General features: G+C 56.5%; 2 protein-coding genes across 3 annotated transcripts; both read left to right on the top strand.

Moving 5' to 3' along the window:
- Positions 1-9635: 9635 nt before the first annotated feature.
- Positions 9636-19637, top strand: LOC133221394 (tubulin alpha-5 chain). Of its 2 annotated transcripts, none has more exons than XM_061370249.1 (4): positions 9636-9769; positions 16963-17185; positions 17669-17817; positions 18028-19637. In XM_061370249.1, the coding sequence occupies exons 1-4, from the start codon at positions 9767-9769 to the stop codon at positions 18997-18999; spliced, it is 1347 nt and encodes a 448-aa protein (XP_061226233.1). In that variant the 5' UTR covers positions 9636-9766; the 3' UTR covers positions 19000-19637. The 2 variants fall into 2 exon arrangements, with proteins under 2 accessions (XP_061226233.1, XP_061226232.1); XM_061370248.1 differs by lacking the exon at positions 9636-9769 and adding an exon at positions 15272-15422.
- LOC133221396 (tubulin alpha-4A chain-like) lies at positions 9668-13506 on the top strand. Its single transcript, XM_061370250.1, has 4 exons — positions 9668-9769; positions 11757-11979; positions 12111-12259; positions 12439-13506. The coding sequence occupies exons 1-4, from the start codon at positions 9767-9769 to the stop codon at positions 13408-13410; spliced, it is 1347 nt and encodes a 448-aa protein (XP_061226234.1). The 5' UTR covers positions 9668-9766; the 3' UTR covers positions 13411-13506.
- Positions 19638-20011: the final 374 nt, after the last annotated feature.

Here is a 20011-nt window from a genome sequence, read left to right as displayed (position 1 = left end):
TCCCGTCGGGGCGGGGACGGGACACATGGAAGGGTGCAGCCTGCCGGGCTGGCCGGCACAGGTCCCTCCTTGCCAGGCTGCCTGGCTTCGCTATGGCCCCTGCAGAGCAGCCACCGGCAGCCCCATGCACTCCCCAGCTCCACGCAGGCAGGGTGAGCCCACCCGAGCACCACGGTGCCCAAGGGCGCGCAGCACCGGGGATGGGCACGCTCCGGGAGCTTTGATGTGGACTTTTCCTCTGCATGGCCTCCCGCAGAAAGGCTGTTCTTGCCAGACCTCGGGGTCGTGGGCAGGCTCACCAGCACCCATAAACGTGTTCTGGCCACAGAGGTCATATTGTTCCCGTTTGTTATCTGGATGGGAGAAGGAGAGAGCCTCCTCTCTGCAGGCACTTTTGGACCCCTCTCCACCCCTGCATTGCAGCTGGGATATCTCCCTCAGCTCCTGGCAAACTTCCCTAGTGCTGCTGTTCCTGGCAGGCTGGGGAGACCTGGGTGTTGAGACAGGCCATTCCTAGTGCTCCTCAGGGACCAGTTTCAGGACCCGCAAAGAGCCTCCCACCAACCACAAGCGGTGGGCCTGGGTGTGCACTGGGATGGGTGCAATGCCACAAGCATCTCCTGTACCAAGGAGCATCTCCTCTCCAAGAGATGGGTGATCTGTCCCCTGCTGTCAGACAGCACTTGATGAGTTCTTTGAATAACTACTTGCAGTAGTCCCTGTTCTTCGGGATTATTTTTTCCTGGATCTCATTGCGATGCTGCCCTTCTGTACCTGCCTGCCCAGGAGCAGCGAGGGGGTTCCCTCGGGTGGCTGCCTCTGGCCAGGGTGCTGTGATGTGGCCCATCTGCCCAGCAATGGGTGCAGGGCTGGCATGGGCACTAGATGGAGCCACAAGCTGCTTCGCAGGGACCACATCCTGCTGGCTGGGAAGCTGAGGAGGCGCCACCAGCACCTACCCGTGTCTTGGCACCTTGCTTTCCTTTCCCTGGCTTTTGCAGCTGATGTGGGGACAAGGAGACCCCGAGGCTGGCAGGTCTCAGCCCACTCTGTGCCCACTGGAGGGAATGGCCTCCATGCTGGGAAAGGACGGGAACCCATGTCCTGGCTGGGACTCTGGAGCCAGGGGAACACATGGCACATATATCCCTTACCCATGGGATCAGGATATGCAGCGAGAAGGACTTAAACCTCCCTAATGTTCTAGGGGAGACTGCACAGAGTTGGGCAGTGGCCCATCACGGCACTGGTAGGAGAGAAGATGTGGTGCCAACCGCACCTCACCCTAGAGCTGCCACAATCACTCCCCTAACTCAAATCAGCAAAAAACCCAGCACCCTTCCCACTTTTCCCTGCCCTTTCCTCCTAGGTCTGCCTGAACCTACCTGCCAGCCTGGCTCACAACAGCTTTGAACCCAGCATGGGCACCTTGAGTGTGTGTCAAGAAGACTCTTTACAAATTCTGGGCATCGCTGTGCTGTGAACCTGTTTTCAGCTCTCCAGGCTTGCAGAAATGCTCATGAAACACTCGCAGGGCTTTCTGAGGAAAAAGCTTTCAGGTGAGCAAAGCAGGACCCCAAGGGAGCAATTTTGTTTTCATTCTGGTTACAGGAAGCCAACCGAATTGCATCATGAACTCGTGCTATCCTGTTATGCAAACCACATATTAAGAAACATATTCTTTTCAGCACTGTGCAACATTTCAGCTTTCGATTCCCTCAGGAGAACACAGAACCTTTCACAGGCTCCTCGAAGCTGGCAATTAAGTACTGCACCCCCCAGAAAAGGGGTCAGAGGGAGCAGCAGGTCTGCTAGCCCCTTGAAGGGCTGCTTGAGGATACCCGAGCCCAGGGGGCTGGTGACCACTGAGGATACCAGCTGAGCAGGGCACCCAGTTTCAAAGTCCACATTCATTCTTTTACTCCCACTCTTGCTCTCTCATCTGAGCAGCTCTGCCCTGCCTCTGGCTTCCCTGCACAGCCCATTTCTCCACACCTTCATGTGTGTCTCGACGGCCATGCCCTCTGCAGCTTGCCTGCCTCTTTCCTAATCCACACTGTCCTCATCCTAGCTGGCTTTTCTAGAATTTCCCCTTCTAGGAGCTGGGGAGTTTCCAGGGAGGCAAAGTCATCCCTCTGGTTTTAGTCAGTGTAGCAGGACAGAGAAGTGAGAAACTGCCAAGTCAGGGTGACTTTCATTCAGGCAGGGCGATGGCTTTGGGACTGATTTAACGGTGTGACACACATGGGCTGTGCATCCCAGCACCGCCCCATGGGAGCGCTCCCCTGCACTGTCAGTGGGGCTGCTGCCCCAGCCAAAACCCAGGCAGAACAGAGGTACTTGCAGGTTTTAAATCAATCAGAGTTGGAGGCTGGCAGAGGTGAAAGAAACCCGTAACTAAACAGGTGATTCACAGTGAGCACACACACCGGCCCAGGCAGCAGTGAGGGGTTTCACTGAGTCAGATGCATTTACATTAGGAGAAAACAAGCAAAAGCACAAAAGGATAGTGGTAAGAAGAGCCTTCTGCCATTTCCCATAACTGTAGTGCCTAAATACCGGCACAACACTGTGGATGCAATGGAGAAGGCTCTAACTTAAACCAGTGTGTAAAGCATCACCTGCTAAAATTGACACTTTCCCTTCATCTTATCCACACTGAGAGTATTAATGCACCCAACTGAGGGTCTTCTTGAGCTGCTGATAGTAATTTTTAACAGAGCTATAAAAACTGGGGTAATTCCAAGGGATTGAAGGACAGAAATCACTCCAGTCATTAAGAAAATGAACCAGTTGACCCAGAAAACTCTAGATTACTGATAATACTAGAGAAAAAAGAACAAAACAGAATTAATTTTGATTCTGTCAGCAGAGAATTAAAGGCTGAAAAATGCATTTAGTACTGATCATGCTTTTCTCAGAGAAGAAAGGTATTGCTATGCAAACTTGTCACCTTTCAGCACGATTACATGACTGATTCAGATCTACACCACTGGTATGGCACCCTTACTTGGAAGCTGTCAGGAGATAATGATAGCAGCATTAGCATGAATTGTGATGTTGCCGTAGAGAGGGATGGAATAACTTGTTTTCCATGCTTGAGGAAGAAGGCTCATAGCTGCTGCTGAAGGTCTTTCCAAGTCTACTTTTAGTGTTGTCCCACTTTTATGCAGCAAAATTTGCTCTAATACAGCGAAATGCAAGGTAATTCATTAGGGAATTTGGAAGAAAGGTCAGTCTTGTCGCTTACTGCTCTGCACATCCACTTGGCGCCCTCAAGGAACCTGGGATTCCTTTCAAGACCACCGATTCAATCAACAGAAACCTGCAGGTGGTGCCTGGCAGGGATCCCTGCACAATCCCAGCAGCCAGTTGCTGGTGACCCACCACTGCCAGGCAGCACTTGGGTACCCCAGGCTGCCTCGCCAGGCACCGCACCAGCACTGCTGCTCACTCTGCAGGACACACTCAGCACCACAAGCTGGTAACATCTCTGCCTTTCCCCTGGGCAGACCTGTCATCTCAAGAAGTGAAACCAGCCTTCTTTGGGGAGGTGTGTTTTCCATGGTTAACTGACACCTGGTAAGGAGGCTAAGGATTCCCCAACACATGCTGGGTACCCTTGGTACCCAGCTTTTGCCAGGCTATGCTTTCTCCTGGCTGGGAGATCATAGAATCATAGAACGGTTTGCTTTGGAAAGGACCTTAGGATCCTCAAGTTCCAACCTCCTGCCATGGGCAGGGACACCTCACACTGGACAAGGTTGCTCAAGGCTCTGTCCGACTTGGCCTTGAACACTGCCAGGGATGGGGCATTGACAGTTTCCTTGGGCACACTGTTCCAATGCCTCACCACCCTTACAGTAAAGAACTTCCTTATATCTAACCTGAATCTCCCCTGTTCAAGTTTGAACCCATTGCCCCTTGTTCTACCAGGGCTGATGAAGAGTCCCTCTCTGGCATCCTTGTAGACCCCCTTCAGATACTGGAAGGCTGCTACGAGTTCTCCATGGAGCTTCTCTTCTGCAGGCTGAACAGCCCTAATTTTCTCAGCCTATAAAGCTGTCCTGGCTGTGTCCAATGCAAGGCTATTAAATGGCAGTGTGACAGCCATGCCATCCCAAGGAACAGCATGGAAGTCCCAACATGCACAGGGCACGTGGGGATGTCAACCCTAGTGAGGATGGCCACATTATACATGGCAGCTCAGCAAAGCAGTGCTCCTGAGTCCTTACAACAGGGAAATCCTGCTAGGTAGCTGTTGTTTTACATGCACAGCCCCTCATCTTCTGACTTAGATCGCTAGGAAGCTCTCAGATATGTGTTTGAGCCATCCTCAGGATGGCCACTGAACCCAAGCTTTCAGCCCAGTGACCTGAGGCCACCGGCTCTCAGTGCCCGGGGCTCTGGGAGGAGTAGGGAGGACAGCCCGGTTTCACATACCACACTCTCTGGGCAGGAGCACCTAGGGAGCCATTGCCCTGCTGGGTTATTAATTGCATCTTTCATTTTGTTAACCACTTCCCTCCGACATCCACCAGCACTTGGCCAGCCCCCAGCACCTCCTTTCCGCTCTTAACCACTACACAATTCCCAAGATTTCAGACTCGCTTCTCCAGACCCAGCTATGCTCTCAGCACACCCTTGGACTGGCAAGCTGTTTGCATTGTATACAACACACTTCCACGTGCAAGAAACCTGCCTTGCTCACATCTCTCCAGATACCAGAGGCTGAACTGCTCCCCAAAGACCAGGGCAGAGCCATTTGCAAGATGCTCCTACACCAGGAGCTGTTTGCATTCCCAGGGGATGTTGACAGTGGTTTATCTATCTTGAAGGAGTGGGTGCATCTGCAGAGATGCTTAGTGCGAATCTGCTGCATACCCTCAAGTACCAGGAGGCCGGGGGCTCAGCCACAGTCCCGCAAATGGGGTGAGCACTCTGGAATAAGGGGAAGTGATCACCGCCTCTTGCCCCACTGCTGCCAGCAAACACAAACACGCTCTGCAGCATTGCAACAGAACTGACCACAGCTTGGTTGCAGTTCCTGAGAACTTGTGAGACAGGAAGGCATAAAGGGCTGGGAATGGAGACACCACCATGCCTATGGTTCTGCCTGGGGCATGCAGAGTCCCTCCAGCTCCTACCATCATCCAGCCATACAGAATTCACTGCACTTCTGCTTCCATCTAGTCCTACACTGCTTGTGCCACCACCAGCTCAGAGAGCTGCAAGAGGAAAAGCAGCACTGGCCCCTCCACACAGCCCACTGTGGGCATCCCCTGCACACACAGATTGCTTCAGCAGGCTCAGCCTGTCCATCACCTGCCTGGAGGCAGCTTGTGCACACCAGGCATGCTCATAGCCCTGACATGAATTCACTGCAATCAGGCAGCTGCTGTTTTATTTTGCTCTCGTGGGTGTGTTGCTGCCTTTCCCAGGACGTGAAGAGAAGCGGGTGATACCGGCAGCCAGGGATGCTGCTCACACAGCCCTGCTGTGCCTGGAAAAGAGCTTGTCCCAGCTCGTCCATAGGGCCCTTCTCGCCTTGCAGGTTGGGGCTCGGCATGCGTGCAAGGTGCTGCGTGCCTGGGAGTGCCTCCCTACTCTCGCCAGTGCCCGGGTGATTCAGGGCTTAGGACTGTAGCGAGATCTGGAATTAGCTTTATTGTTCCCGTAATGTGGCACATGCTCCAGGCAATGCAGCAGGCGTTGTACAATTGACTTTGTTCTATCTGAACCAGGAATTACGCTGCTGTTGCTCAGTTCCAGCAGAAAGAACGTGTCAGATCACTACTGTGTTCTGCATTCCATCAGGTCTTCAGGAGTAAATGCCACATTTGGGTTATTGAAGATGTCCGTTGATGAAGACCCCTTGAGACAATCGTGCTTCACTACTATTACTGCTAGCAAGACTTAAACTTGCATCTTCTTGCCCTGAGCATCCAAAGATGCACCCTACCTGCATCTGCCTTAAATATATTTTAGTGCCTTTATGAGTCTCTGCTTGGTCTTCTAGATAGCTCCCATTCTTTCATTGTAGCCCATGGCCTCTAGCCTCCCAGTCACCCTTGTTTATCATCTCTGGATGATCTCCATCTGCTCCAGACTACGAAGGATGAGGTGCTCAGAGGGCCCTTTCTGACCTTAACAAGGCATGGATATCTAAAGGAATGTCAAAAGGAACATTTTCTGTCCATCTCCAAGCTGCGGTAGAACATTTGAGGGTGGCAAAGTATGTCGCAAATGTTGTCATGGTAGAACTGCAGCAGTAGTCAGACACGCAATACTGGGCTGTTATCAGGAGCAAGCTGTGCTTCAGGGACCCTGCACACCAGCTCACTGGATACTGCTGGAGCAGTTAGCACCACGAGGGACTTGTTTGAACACACAACATCTGCAAGATGCAGTCAAGCTCCATGCTTTCAACAAACTAATTAGTTTCACCAGCCGATGTTGTCCTCCCCATGTTAACGCAGAGCTGCCTTTCTGCTTTGGGAAGGTTGTCATCACGACTCACCTTGCAGCAGAGCATCACTGGATCTCTGGGCCCAGCTGCTGGGCTTGCTACCACAGTCCTGGGCCAGGCAGGAGGCAGTGTATGTCTGGGAGCTGTCGATCTGAAGGAACTCCCTCCTGCCTTCTTGCTCCTGGGTCCAGGGTGCTGCTGGATCATCCAGTGCAGCCACTGCTGGAGGGCAAGCTGCATAGGGCACTGACAGGCTGGAGGCATATCCCAGCTCCTCCACCTCCCCCCTGAACCATGTTGCTAAGAGGATTATAGGCAGAACAACTGTACAAGAATGATGTGATGGATGAGCAGGGCAGGCACAGATACAACCTCTTTGGGAAGCTCTTGGCTGAGGTTAAAGACGCTGACAGGAGCCCTCTTTCTGAAGCACCCCTCATTACCTGATGCTTGCCTTGTGCCCCACCAAGCTGGGTTTAAAGTGGAGGGCACTGGGCTTCCTTCTCATTCTCACAGCACTGCTGTGATCTGTTCTACCTTCCCAAGAGAACCATGTCCCCAGCTGCCCTGTGACACTGTTTGCTCTGCCTGGAACAGCCTGGATGGAGCTGAGGTCTGACAAGTGGGAACAATAGTGTGGGCTTTGCAGCATGAGGACAGCAGTGAACTGGGGTGTGGGTGGGATGTTCCAGGCTGGACTCTGAAAGGGTCATCTCCACCCCAGTATCAGCTCCATGTGCTTTTAGATGTGACAGACTTTAACAGTCTTCTGGAAGGCAGCTATTTGAGAGGCTTTGGGAAACAGCAGGTACCTGTCCAAGGGCTGGCTCATCTCCTGCAGCAAGCAGGGGTTTCCCCTGCAGGTTGCCCCTTCAGTCTGTTTTTCTTAGTCTTCTGTCAAGAGACAGTTGAATTCTGACTCATGAGCCTGAAATGTGCTTTGCTTGGGTTTTGTACCTCTCTGGGTGCTGGTGCAGGGCCTAGCTTTGATCGGAGCAACAATGAAAATGTTTCCCGAGTGATTCTTACAGCCTTCTGATTTCTGATGTCATCTGAAAACGTTTGCAGGGCCTTCTTAGACATGTAGTTAACATCTTTGTGAGAGGGGTTGCCTCGGGATGGATCTTCTTCCAGCCAGGGTGAGTTTGGCATCCATGTGTGCTTGCAGGCTGCTGAGCCGTTAGGCACTGACAAGATGCAGCTGCTTGATGCTCCCTGGATTTAGCCAGCTGTTCTTAAGCATTTCAAGAAAGCTTAGACATCTGTTTGGTCTTTTTAGAGCAGAGGTACATGGAGATGCATAGCTCTGAATGACTCACGGCTCTCTTGTCAGTCATTGCTGCCTTGCTCATTCAACATAATAGCATCTGAGTGGTTATTTTCACTGTGAGCAGGCATTTGCAGCAATGACGAATCAGGGACATTCCACCCTCAGCTCTCTACCAGAATGGTACATAAACAGATCCAGATCTCTTAGAGAACTATCACATCATTTCACACGCCAAGGTGCCACCAGATTGTCATACAAAGCTTTCAAAGTTGGGTGAACCACGCAAGCCTTGCACAGCCACCTGAAATGCTGCTCGCTGCCTAGCTCCAGCCCTTGTACTTCCAACCATTGCTGCAAAGCATTCGTTCTATAAATGCCCCAGAATTAACTGGCACCATGGAAGTAAGAAGGGTGCTAGGAGACACCTCGTCAGAAGTGACACCTTGGCATCCAGCATGCATTTCAGCAAGCACCCTGGCAAAGCTTTTCACAGCAAAAGAGGATCCTATTGCTCCTTTTCACACCAATTAATTCCTGGGGCTAATATTTTGATGCCTCGATGCTACAAATTACTCTCATGGACTGTCTGCATCAGCATGGTCTGTGTTATCTAATGATCTCTGAGGTCACTCAAAGGACATTTGTGTCACAGGGAGGAGTTCAGGCATTTCCAGATTTACGCGGTGGCCGCAGCATCCTGTTCAGGTTCAGCAACACCCACAACCTGGGGCATCTCTGTGATGGAAAAAGCGTCTTTTTCAACCAGTTGGATTAAAGTCACTCTGATCTTTTAGCTCAGCCATTTCTGCAGCTCTCAGAAATGCATTGCTTAGACACCAGCAGAGGCTTCACAGCGATGCCTCTGCTTTCAGTCACTTTACACGAGTTCATCAGTGAAGGTGACACTTTCCAGGTGACTCAGGAACAAAAAGAAGGCCATTGTGGTTGGATAATTTGGGCCCAGCTTTCAAGTTTCAGAGCAAGCTGAGAGATGACAGCGCCTTTCAATGAAAACTCATTAAGTTGGAGGGCTCGCACAGAGGCAGGGCAAGTTCTGCACCATAGGGGATGCTGCAAGCATTTGGGAGGGGGAGGGGGAAGGAGGAGGAAAGGATGGACATGTTATTCAATGTGGCAAAGGCAGACATCAGTGAAATCATCACAGAAAGACTCCAATAAGCCCCCTTTGAGGTGTTCCTCATCCCCTCACTGGTCATTTCGTGAAGCTTTGTGAAATGAGATCGAAACCAGGGAGGTAAAGCAGAGCCAGGCTGCAGAAGGAGGAGCCCATCGCAGACAGAGCTTTCAGACACAGCCTTGAGGCACAAGTGTCCTCGAGGGGCTTGTGGCAAAGGACAGGGCCGAGTTTTCCTGCTTTTTCCTCACTGATCTCCATAGAGGCCAGGAAAGCTTGTGCTTGTCTCTGAAGGGTTTTCTCTGCCTGTGTTCTCTTCCGAAACGCTCCTGTGTGTTTCACATGGTGGGGGTGGGCAGAGACCCAGCTCTGTGCTCACCCAGGGGTCACCTCAGCACCTACACCCACCAGAAGGGAAGACCTGAGCCAGGTTCTTCGCTGAATTTCCCTCCTCAGCTCACAAAGTCTCTCTCAGTTGATGCCTGGATGGTGCCTTGCAGCAGGACACCCAGCAAGAAAGTGCCATCTCTACCCCTCAGCAGAAGCCTCCAAGACCCACAAGCGCAGCAAGATCAACCCTTATGCCCCCATGCCCTTCACTCAGGGGGACCCCCGGGTGTCCGGTGGCCAGGGAGCAGGGGGGAAATCGGGGAACACTTCTCCTTCGTGACCCCCCCAGTGTACCCACAGAGCCGGCGGCCGGGCAGCACAGCTCATCTATGCAAATGTATGCAAAACTATGCAACCGCACGGAACCGTCTCGGGCGGAGCTGCCCGCCCCGCAAGCGCCGGTGCCGCCCCCGGTATAAGGCGGCAGTGGCGCGGCCGCCCCGGCCGGTGAGGAGCTGCGGCAGCCCGGGGACAGGCAAGGTCGTGCGGCGGCATCGGCATCATGGTGAGTGCCGGCCCCGGGCTGCCCCATCCCTCCGGTCTCGCGGGTGCCCCCGGAGCAGGCTACGACCCCCATAGCGTCCGCGGGGGGAGCTCTGCGGGGCGGGGAGCCCAGAGGTGCGCGCAAACCGCTGCGCTTGCCCTGCCTCTGCCTCGCTTCAGCCTCTGCCTCGCTGCTCCCTCCCAGGCACTCAGCAGCTTCCCTCCTGTGAGCACCCCCCTGTACCCCTCTGAGGCAAGGAGGCCAGCAGCCAAACCCTGCCATCTCACCCTCTCATCTCTCTTCCCTCTCTGTCTTCTAATGGTGAAGGCTCCTGACCATCTCCCTTGGTAACATCTCTGCCTGGGGGGTGCACCCAGGCTGCCAGCCCCCACACTGCAGACCCAGGAGCAAGCTGTGGCTTCACCTGCTGCCTTGCAGATGGGCATCGCTGTGGGTGAGCCTCTGAGCTGCCCTGCTGCCATGGTGGTCCTGCTAGGAATCTGCCTCCTGAACTTCAGAGAGCATCCCAGCTCCGGGATGCCCAAGCACTTCGCCTGCTGCCTCGCAGGGCCGTGCTCCCTGCCATTCCCGAGCCATGCTGTGAGGAAGGCAGAGGCTGCTGGCTGGTGACTAGCACTGCTGGGTCCCCGGTGGTGCTGGGTGTGCTGGGCTCTGTGCAGCCTACTGTCAGCCCTGGGTCCCACAGAGCCAGTCTTGGCTGCTGCATGTTGGTGACTAACGTAACCCTCTGCCCCTCCCACCTCTGATTCACTCCTTCCCTTGGCCAGGGGGGAGTCCTTTCTTGTCTTTCCTGTGGTCACCCAAGGGTGCTTGCGCACTTCTGCCGAGGATTTTGGAGCTTCCTCAGGACTTAGTGTTGGCCTGTGTTACAAAACCTGTATACCCCTGCGGGGGTGGGGGGAAGCACAGTGTCATTTCTCACCTCAGCTTTGGAGAAGGTGGGGAGATGGACTTCTGCTTCCCACCGTGGGTATCAAGGGCTTATTTTTCTGTCATCCCTCACCATCACTGCTGTGTCTGAAAGCAGCACCAAAAGCACTCTCGGTGCAGAGTGCCAGGATCTGCTGCAACTTGTGCAACTTCCACAGACAGCAGTCACTGCCGTGCTTCAGAGTGCAAAACGGCTGGTGCAGCGCCCTGCCAGCTGACTCACAGCGGGGCACCCGTGGCTCTGGAGATCCGGTTTGGTTTGGATGCTCCTCTGCCTTGATTGTGCCTGATGATGCATCCGAGTCCTTGGCAACAGCAGCGCTGAGGCACTGGGTATTTTGGTTCTTGTCGAAAGGGCTGCAAGTGCTGGGGTGCCTCACCTGGAGGGAGCGAGGCTGCAGAGCCCACCTCAGCCTGACGGCTTCCGAGGGACTTGGGGCTGCCCTTGAAGCCCTGAGGAGGGGGGGCCCTTCCACCTCAGCTCTTTGGTTCAGATAGGAAGTGCAGTTAACGCTGCCTCCTCCTCCAGAGCTAATTTAGGGAAGCTGAGCCTCAGAGCATGGCAACCATTCACTGCTGCAAATCCCCCTCCTTGCTAGGCACCCATCCTCAGCGCTGTCACCTCCTCAGCTCCCAGAGCCCAAGTGATGCTCTGTCATGTCAGCCTGCAGCCCTGATGTTAGATAGCATCAGGGGCTATGCCAGCTGCTGCAGGGCTCCAGCCCCTAAGCGCTGTGGGTGTTCAGGCAATGCAGAAGATCCTCACTGGGTTCTTCCCAAGACTGTGGGTGGGAGCAATCCAGAGAATGTTCTAGCCTGGTGCCCTGGGCTCCAGCAGATAGGTCTCCATCTCCCTGGGAGCCTGAGGTGGGCAACGCAGTGATGGGAGGCAAAATACCAGGTATGGGAGAGGGCAGCATGCTGGGATGTACACAAGGCACTGAGACTGCAGGGCAATGTGGCTTGCAGAAGCTGCCAGGAGCCTGGGCTGTGCACCACCTGCAGTGATTGTGTGTGTGGTCCCAGCCTGGATCTGACCCTTCCTCCCCCTCCGCAGCGCGAGTGCATCTCGGTCCATGTCGGCCAGGCCGGCGTCCAGATGGGCAACACGTGCTGGGAGCTGTACTGCCTGGAGCACGGCATCCAGCCGGACGGGCAGATGCCCAGTGACAAAACCATTGGTGGAGGGGATGACTCCTTCACCACCTTCTTCTGTGAGACCGGGGCTGGGAAGCACGTCCCGCGCGCCATCTTCGTGGACCTGGAGCCCACCGTGATCGGTGAGTTCACCGAAGCTGGACAGTGACCGTGGTCACTCTCTGGGAACAGCCCACTGCAGGACACTCCTAGGGTGGCTCCTATCACCTTTCCCCCGTTAGAAAATCTCTGACATTGTACCAACCTCTTTTAGATGAAATTCGGGGAGGAGTCTACCGTCAGCTCTTCCACCCTGAACAGATGATCACCGGCAAGGAGGATGCTGCCAACAACTATGCCCGTGGCCACTACACCATTGGCAAAGAGATCATTGACCAAGTGCTGGACAGGATCCGAAAGCTGGTAGGTGACCGTGGAGGAGGTATATGTTCCCAGGGCTGGACTACAGCATCCTGCTGGGGTGGGAGCATGGGGCAAGTACTGTTGTGCCCTGGGAGAGATCTGTAGCTACCAAAGCAAAAGTTTGTGACTTCTTAGGCAAAGTCAGTGCTTAGAGGAATCTTACTTGTCTCTCTCTGCAGGCTGACCAGTGTACAGGCCTCCAGGGGTTCCTCGTGTTTCGTAGTTTTGGAGGCGGTACTGGCTCTGGATTCACCTCCCTGTTGATGGAACGACTCTCTGTTGACTATGGGAAGAAGTCCAAGCTGGAGTTCTCCATCTACCCAGCACCACAGGTCTCCACTGCCGTGGTGGAGCCCTACAACTCCATCCTCACCACACACAGCACATTGGAGCATTCAGACTGTGCTTTCATGGTGGATAATGAGGCCATCTACGACATCTGCCGCAGGAACCTGGACATCGAGCGCCCAACCTACACTAACTTAAACAGACTCATTAGCCAAGTTGTCTCATCCATCACAGCATCACTGAGGTTTGATGGGGCCCTGAATGTTGATCTGACCGAGTTCCAGACCAACCTGGTGCCCTACCCTCGCATCCACTTCCCACTGGCCACCTACGCTCCTGTGGTTTCTGCTGAGAGAGCTTATCATGAGCAGCTCTCCGTGGCCGAGATCACCAACTCCTGCTTTGAGCCATCCAACCAGATGGTGAAGTGTGACCCTCGCCATGGCAAGTACATGGCCTGCTGCCTGCTGTACCGGGGCGATGTGGTGCCCAAGGACGTCAACGCCGCCATCGCCACCATCAAGACCAAGCGCAGCATCCAGTTTGTGGACTGGTGCCCCACGGGCTTCAAGGTGGGCATCAACTACCAGCCTCCCACCGTGGTGCCGGGGGGGGACCTGGCCAAGGTGCAGCGCGCCGTCTGCATGCTGAGCAACACCACGGCCATTGCCGAGGCCTGGGCTCGCCTGGACCACAAGTTCGACCTGATGTACGCCAAGCGAGCCTTCGTGCACTGGTACGTGGGGGAGGGCATGGAGGAAGGGGAGTTCTCCGAGGCCCGGGAAGACATGGCAGCTCTGGAGAAGGATTACGAGGAGGTGGGCCTGGACTCCTACGAGGACGAAGAGGAGGGCGAGGAGTAGAGGAGCCCCCAGCACCAAGGACCGTGCTCCTTCCCTGTGTTACCTGCAGAAACCCTTTGCAATAAACGGTTTCAGAGACCCCGTGTCTCCCACTAACCCCCCCGCTGTCTCGGTTTCTTGCCAAGTCAGGTGTGTGGTGAGTGCTTCAGCTCTGCTGCTGGTGCTGCTATGCTTCCTCCCAGCACTCTGCTCAGCTACTGCTTGCTCCCCACATAGGTAAGAGCCTTGTACCAGTGGGATATGGCCAGGATACATGGCATGCTCTATAGAAGTGCCCAAACATGAACATCTGGATCTGGAGGACTGCTGACAATGTGATGACAATCACTTAGATAAGGCATGGGGTCTGTTTGGAGTACCTCTGCCTGCTCTCAGCCTGGCTTTGCCATCCAAATGGGGCATGTGGCCCCACTCTGCCTGCCCAGATCATGGAATCATAGAATGGTTTGGGTTGGGAGGTACTTTAAAGAACGTCTAATTCCAACCCCCTCACCCATCTTCTGCATTGTCCCCACGCTGAGCTCTCTCCTTGCCCTCCCTGGCAGTGAGAAGCCCATACAGCAGCTCTTGGCTCCAGCTGTAAACTGGAGATTTCTGTTACCCATTATCCAGCATTCTGGGTCCAGAGATTAATTTTCCCTGCTTACCACTAATGCTCCAGCTATATTGACCCCTGGGGGCTGTCCTCCCCTGCACTCCTCCTCCCAGCATGCAGCTGTGTCAGCTGGAGAGGAAAGCAGAGCCAGCCCAGGGCTGCTGGAGCACAGCCAGACACTTGTCCCACTGCGCAGGGCTGCTGGCACTGTTCCCCTTGCCCGTGACCAAAGCGTTGGGCTCAGATGGTGTGATGCCTGCTGCTGCACCAGGGCAGAAGTTGTTGCCCCTCGTGCTGGGCACTGCTCTGATGTGCTCCCCACTGACACTGAAGTGTGGGACAAGGAAGGATCCTGCTTCTCTAGGAGTAATCCCATTGCAGACACCTCCCTATGTCTTCATAAAGGCCTGGCTCTGTCGCTGCAAGCATGTAGGAGTTGGAACTGTGTCCTACTACCTTTTTTCTAGAGGTTATCCTGCACCTCTGCTCTGCACCTCGCTGCAGAGAGACACAGCAGTGTCTCCTGGCATGCTTCTGAGCAGCAGAGACCCATCCCCATGGGCAGCAAGGACAGAACCCTCTCTCCCTGTGCACACAGCGTGCAGTGCTGGGGCTCTGGGCTCTGCTTTTCTCCAAGCCAGCAGCCAGGCTGGTGCTCCATACATCCTCCACAGTGGGATCAGCCCTGGCTGGGTAGGCAGTGCTAGCTGGGGCTGAAACAGAGCTGCTTCTCTGAGCGTATTCACAAATCATTAACAGCAAACAGGCTGCAATGACCCTTTTTTATAGCAGGGACAGCTCCCAGGCCCAGATTTGCCGTGCTGATCTGCAGCCTTAGATGTGCGGCACTACCTGCCTGTCCCCACCGGGACAGAAGGGCAGCCCCTGGCCAGAGCTTCCCAAAGGTGAAGGGAGGATGCGGGGCACCCTGAGCTCCGGAGCCTGACACGTATCTCTGACATGTTTCTCCTCCTTTCTCCTGTTCTAGAGGCTCAGGTGATCTCGGGGTGTACCTACATTCCAGGGGGGCTGCATTGTGGTGCAGGATAGGGGCTGCAGTAGCTGCTCCGGCTCCTGGTGGCTGAGCACTGCCTGTAGCCGCGGAGGGCTAGAACCTAGACCTGCAGCTCGAGCAGCCTCCTGCTTCTCTCCCTGCGGAGGAGAAAGAGCAGCCCCGGGCCTTGCATCCTGGGGGGGTCCTCCGGAGCCGGGAGAGCCCCAGGCAGGTTGCCGCTTCCCCCCGAGGGGGTTACTCCAGACCGGCATGCAAATATACCCAAATGAAAGGGGGGTGGCGGCAGAGAGCCCCTCCCCCCTATAAGAAGGCGCTGCGGAGAGGATTGCAGCAGCCGCAGCTCCGCGCTGAGCCCCGCCGCACCGAGCCGCCGGGACAGCCCGGACCCCCAGCAGCAACATGGTGAGTGCGGACACGGCGGCGGGCGCAGAGCGGGGAGGGAGCTGGGCAGCCCCCCCCTACCCCAGCACCGAGTACCGGGGAACCCCCGCGATGCGCCCTCTCCTTCCCCGCCGTGACCTTGGGCAGCCCTACCGGCCCCGGCCCTTGGGCAACCGCTACCCCCTCGCTGCTCCTGTCCGGTCCCCCCTCGCCGCCACGGTCCCGGGCGCCCAGGTCCTCCCCGCCCCCGCAGTGCGGGGTGCGCTGGGGATGGAGGGGGGTGATCTGTCCGTCGGGGAATGGTGGCCGCGGACGGACGGGGACAGCTGCCGGGGCTGGAGGCGTCAGGCGGGCACCGGGAGCCTGGACTGGGCGCGCTGCGGGGCTCCCCCCGCGGCAGAGGGCGCCCCATCGAGGCTGGCGGCGGGGGGCGAGCGGGGGGGTCCCGGCCCTCCCGTCCCGTCCCGTCCCTTTCCGCGGGTTCTGGCAGCGGCGAAGCGGGCCGGGGCAGCTCTTCAAACCGGGCCGTCACCGTTGCCCTCGCCTGGGGCCGGGGCTATATTTAGCGGCTCGGGAAGGGGCCGAGGCCGTGCCAGAAGGTGCATCGCAGCGCCCCGCCTGCCGCAGCGCTGACCGCGCTCTACCGAGGACCCTGGCCAGGGCTGTCCCCACTCCCGGTGGGCTGAGGCTGCCTCCAGCCATCCCGGAGCGGGGGGCAGGAGGACTTGTTCTCCACCTGCACTGGGACGGGGCATGGACCCCATCACGGTTCGCAGCACTGTGCTGCCGGGGAATGCAGGAGCAAGGAGCCCCAGGACCCCTGGGCAGAGTCCTGGTGTCCTCTGGGAGCAGGGGCACTAGGGCTAGCAGAGGAGGGATGCCAGGGGCAGTGGAGCAGGCCTGCACCAGCAGGATGGGAATGCAGGAGGCACATCTGCAGCTCACAGCCTTCTGCCCACATGGTTTTGCCGCACAGGATGGGACTGCATAGCTTGAAGTGTATCTGTGCTGCCTTGGAGACTGCTGGGCTTCAGCCCCAGCCCTCCCTGGCTGCAACCCACTCCCCTGCATTCCCAAGCCCCCTCACCCCAGGAGGCTGAGTGCTTACCTGGCTCTGGAGAACCAAGTAGGTGGGTTTCCCTATACTGGTTGCACTGTATGGGTGAAGTACATACTCCCCATCAGCTGAGCACCTTGCCGGGCTGCTGTCGTCTGGGGAAGGAGCTGGTAGTGTGGCTGGTGCAGGGGACCTGGGCCACCTCTGCTCCATGTGCTGCTGGAGGACAGCCCTGGCCAGAGCCCATGGGGTTAGTGGACCCCAGCAAGAGGGACACCAGAGCTGGCTCACAACCCAGCAGGAAGCCTGCCCATGGCTGAGGACAATGACAGCCCTGTTGGGCCCCTCAGGAGCACGCAGGAGGTCACCCAAAGGAGCATGTGCTATCTGGGACCACTGGCAGCTCCTATGCTGGTGGCTGTGTGGCACTGGCACAGGCAGATCCTTGCCGAGGCAGGTAGGACAGTGATATGCTGGGATCTGACCCTTCCTCCCCCTCTGCAGCGCGAGTGCATCTCCGTCCATGTCGGCCAGGCCGGCGTCCAGATGGGCAACACGTGCTGGGAGCTGTACTGCCTGGAGCACGGCATCCAGCCGGATGGGCAGATGCCCAGTGACAAAACCATTGGTGGAGGGGATGACTCCTTCACCACCTTCTTCTGTGAGACCGGGGCTGGGAAGCACGTCCCGCGCGCCATCTTTGTGGACCTGGAGCCCACCGTGATCGGTGAGTGCTGGAGTCTGCATGGCCTGGGGGGCACCCATGGGTGGGTAGCAAGCAGCTGGTACTTGTGGTCTGCTGTCAGCATCCTGTACTGGGTTCAACCTGAGGGCCCTTCTTTCCCCAGGAGAAGCCACAAGCCTGAGCACCAGTTTTTGTTCTTGAAGTGTCCTAGAGGCAGCGGTGCTGGTAGTCTCTGCTACCACATGTGCACAGAGAGAAACCAGCCCAACCGGAACTGCAGCTCCTGCTGTGCCGCTACAGCTCCCGATAGTGGGAGAACCTGAGCTCCTGTGCAGGGAGGTGACAGCCACCTCCTGCCAGCGAAACCTGATGCGGGTGGTGGCCCTGGTGACATGTGGGTCCTTGGACATGGCCCTGGCAGGCGGAGCCTGGATGAGGGATGGGTGCTCACACATGCTCCTCTGCTTGGCGCACAGCTCAAACCAACAGCCTCTGCCAGGCTCAACTCTCCCCTGTCTCCCCCAGATGAAGTTCGGGCTGGAATATACCGTCAGCTCTTCCACCCAGAGCAGCTGATCACCGGCAAGGAGGATGCTGCCAACAACTATGCCCGTGGGCACTACACTATCGGCAAGGAAATCATCGACCAAGTGCTGGACAGGATCCGGAAGCTGGTAGGTGACTGCAGAGGGGGTACCTGTCCTCCTTCGGCCGAGATCCAGCATCGTGCTTGGGCTCAGAGCACACTGCGAACCCTGCTGTGCCCTGAGACGGATCTGGAGCAGCCCATGGCAGGGTTGGACCAGGTCCTGAAGGGTCTCTGAACCATCTGGTATTCACAAAGCAATCCACCTCAGAGCAATTTCACACATTTCTCTCTGCAGGCTGACCAGTGTACAGGCCTCCAGGGGTTCCTCGTGTTTCACAGCTTTGGAGGTGGCACCGGCTCTGGGTTCACCTCCCTGTTGATGGAACGACTCTCCGTTGACTATGGGAAGAAGTCCAAGCTGGAGTTCTCCATCTACCCAGCACCACAGGTCTCCACTGCTGTGGTGGAGCCCTACAACTCCATCCTCACCACACATACCACCCTGGAGCACTCAGACTGCGCCTTTATGGTGGATAATGAGGCCATCTACGACATCTGCCGCAGGAACCTGGACATCGAGCGCCCAACCTACACCAACTTGAACAGACTCATTAGCCAGATTGTCTCATCCATCACAGCATCGCTGAGGTTTGATGGGGCCCTGAATGTTGATCTGACCGAGTTCCAGACCAACCTGGTGCCCTACCCTCGCATCCACTTCCCACTGGCCACCTATGCCCCAGTCATCTCTGCAGAAAAGGCGTACCATGAGCAGCTCTCAGTGGCCGAGATCACCAACTCCTGCTTTGAGCCATCCAACCAGATGGTGAAGTGCGACCCTCGCCATGGCAAGTACATGGCCTGCTGCCTGCTGTACCGGGGCGATGTGGTACCCAAGGACGTCAACGCCGCCATCGCCACCATCAAGACCAAGCGCAGCATCCAGTTTGTGGACTGGTGCCCCACGGGCTTCAAGGTGGGCATCAACTACCAGCCTCCCACCGTGGTGCCGGGGGGGGACCTGGCCAAGGTGCAGCGCGCCGTCTGCATGCTGAGCAACACCACGGCCATTGCCGAGGCCTGGGCTCGCCTGGACCACAAGTTCGACCTGATGTACGCCAAGCGAGCCTTCGTGCACTGGTACGTGGGGGAGGGCATGGAGGAAGGGGAGTTCTCCGAGGCCCGGGAAGACATGGCAGCTCTGGAGAAGGATTACGAGGAGGTGGGCCTGGACTCCTACGAGGACGAAGAGGAGGGCGAGGAGTAGAGAAGCCCCCAGCACCAAGGACCGTGCTCCTTCCCTGTGTTACCTGCAGAAACCCTTTGCAATAAACGGTTTCAGAGACCCCGTGTCTCCCACTAACCCCCCCGCTGTCTCGGTTTCTTGCCAAGTCAGGTGTGTGGTGAGTGCTTCAGCTCTGCTGCTGGTGCTGCTATGCTTCCTCCCAGTACTCTGCCAGCTACAGCCTTGCTCCCTGCGCAGGTAAGAGCCCCTGGGTCCGCTCTGGGGGCCGTGGCACACATCCCACCCCACTCACTGGTCCAGCTGGTGGTGGGTATTGCTTCCTTATGTGGTGTATGCCCTGTGGTATATGGCTCTATGTTGTACCCTGGAGCTCAGGGGAGCAGGTTTAGCCTGAGCAGGAAAATACTGGTGGCTGCTGAGACTTCTCCCTGTTTGCAGCCTGAGGATATGAGGGCCTATCTTTAAGGATAGTGGTTAAAGCAGCGGGAGCAGCCTGGCACCCCTGTCCCTGTGGCCAAAGTGCACGACAAGCGATGTGCTCGGCTCTGCGGTGCAGCGGGTTCACCCCACAATATCATCCAGCATGGCATAAACCCCGTGGCTGCTTTACTGCTGTGTTGTGTTGAGAGGATTAAAGGTGGGGAGCACTCCCTGTGAAACTGCTTGTCTGCATCTCTTTTTTTACTCCCCGTCCATGGGCAGCCCATCTGCTGCACATCCCAGTGAGCATTTCTGGACAAGGGTGCTGTTGGGCTGTGGGGTGCCCGCAGGCTCTGCTCAGTCCCATCCACAGCGGCAGGGCTCTGGCAGCTCCCATGCTGGGCACCAGAGAAGTTCTGCCTGTACTCCTGCCACTGCCTGCCTGTGCTGTGCCCCTGCTTGTAGTGCCCAGCCCCAGAGGCTCTCAACAGCAGTGCACGGCTGCAGCTGCAGAGCTGTGACTCCCATCAGGAGCGTGCTGGGGCCATGGATTAACTTTCCCTGCTTACTGCTAATGCTCTGGCTGTGCCGGCCCAGTGGGGCTGCCCTTTGC

Source organism: Neopsephotus bourkii, unplaced genomic scaffold (genome assembly GCF_033783945.1).
Source record: "Neopsephotus bourkii isolate Nb327-2 ecotype Australia unplaced genomic scaffold, CSIRO-AGI_Nbou_v1 NB_1526, whole genome shotgun sequence".
Taxonomy (NCBI): domain Eukaryota; kingdom Metazoa; phylum Chordata; class Aves; order Psittaciformes; family Psittacidae; genus Neopsephotus; species Neopsephotus bourkii.
This window is presented reverse-complemented; position numbering and strand designations above follow the sequence as displayed.

Bases quoted from the DNA above. Each gene is read 5' to 3' on its own strand.
- LOC133221394 (XM_061370249.1), top strand. The intron at 17,186-17,668 runs GTGAGTGCTGGA...TGTCTCCCCCAG, and splicing joins CCTGGAGCCCACCGTGATCG to ATGAAGTTCGGGCTGGAATA. The intron at 17,818-18,027 runs GTAGGTGACTGC...TTCTCTCTGCAG, and splicing joins TGGACAGGATCCGGAAGCTG to GCTGACCAGTGTACAGGCCT.
- LOC133221396 (XM_061370250.1), top strand. The intron at 11,980-12,110 runs GTGAGTTCACCG...AACCTCTTTTAG, and splicing joins CCTGGAGCCCACCGTGATCG to ATGAAATTCGGGGAGGAGTC. The intron at 12,260-12,438 runs GTAGGTGACCGT...CTCTCTCTGCAG, and splicing joins TGGACAGGATCCGAAAGCTG to GCTGACCAGTGTACAGGCCT.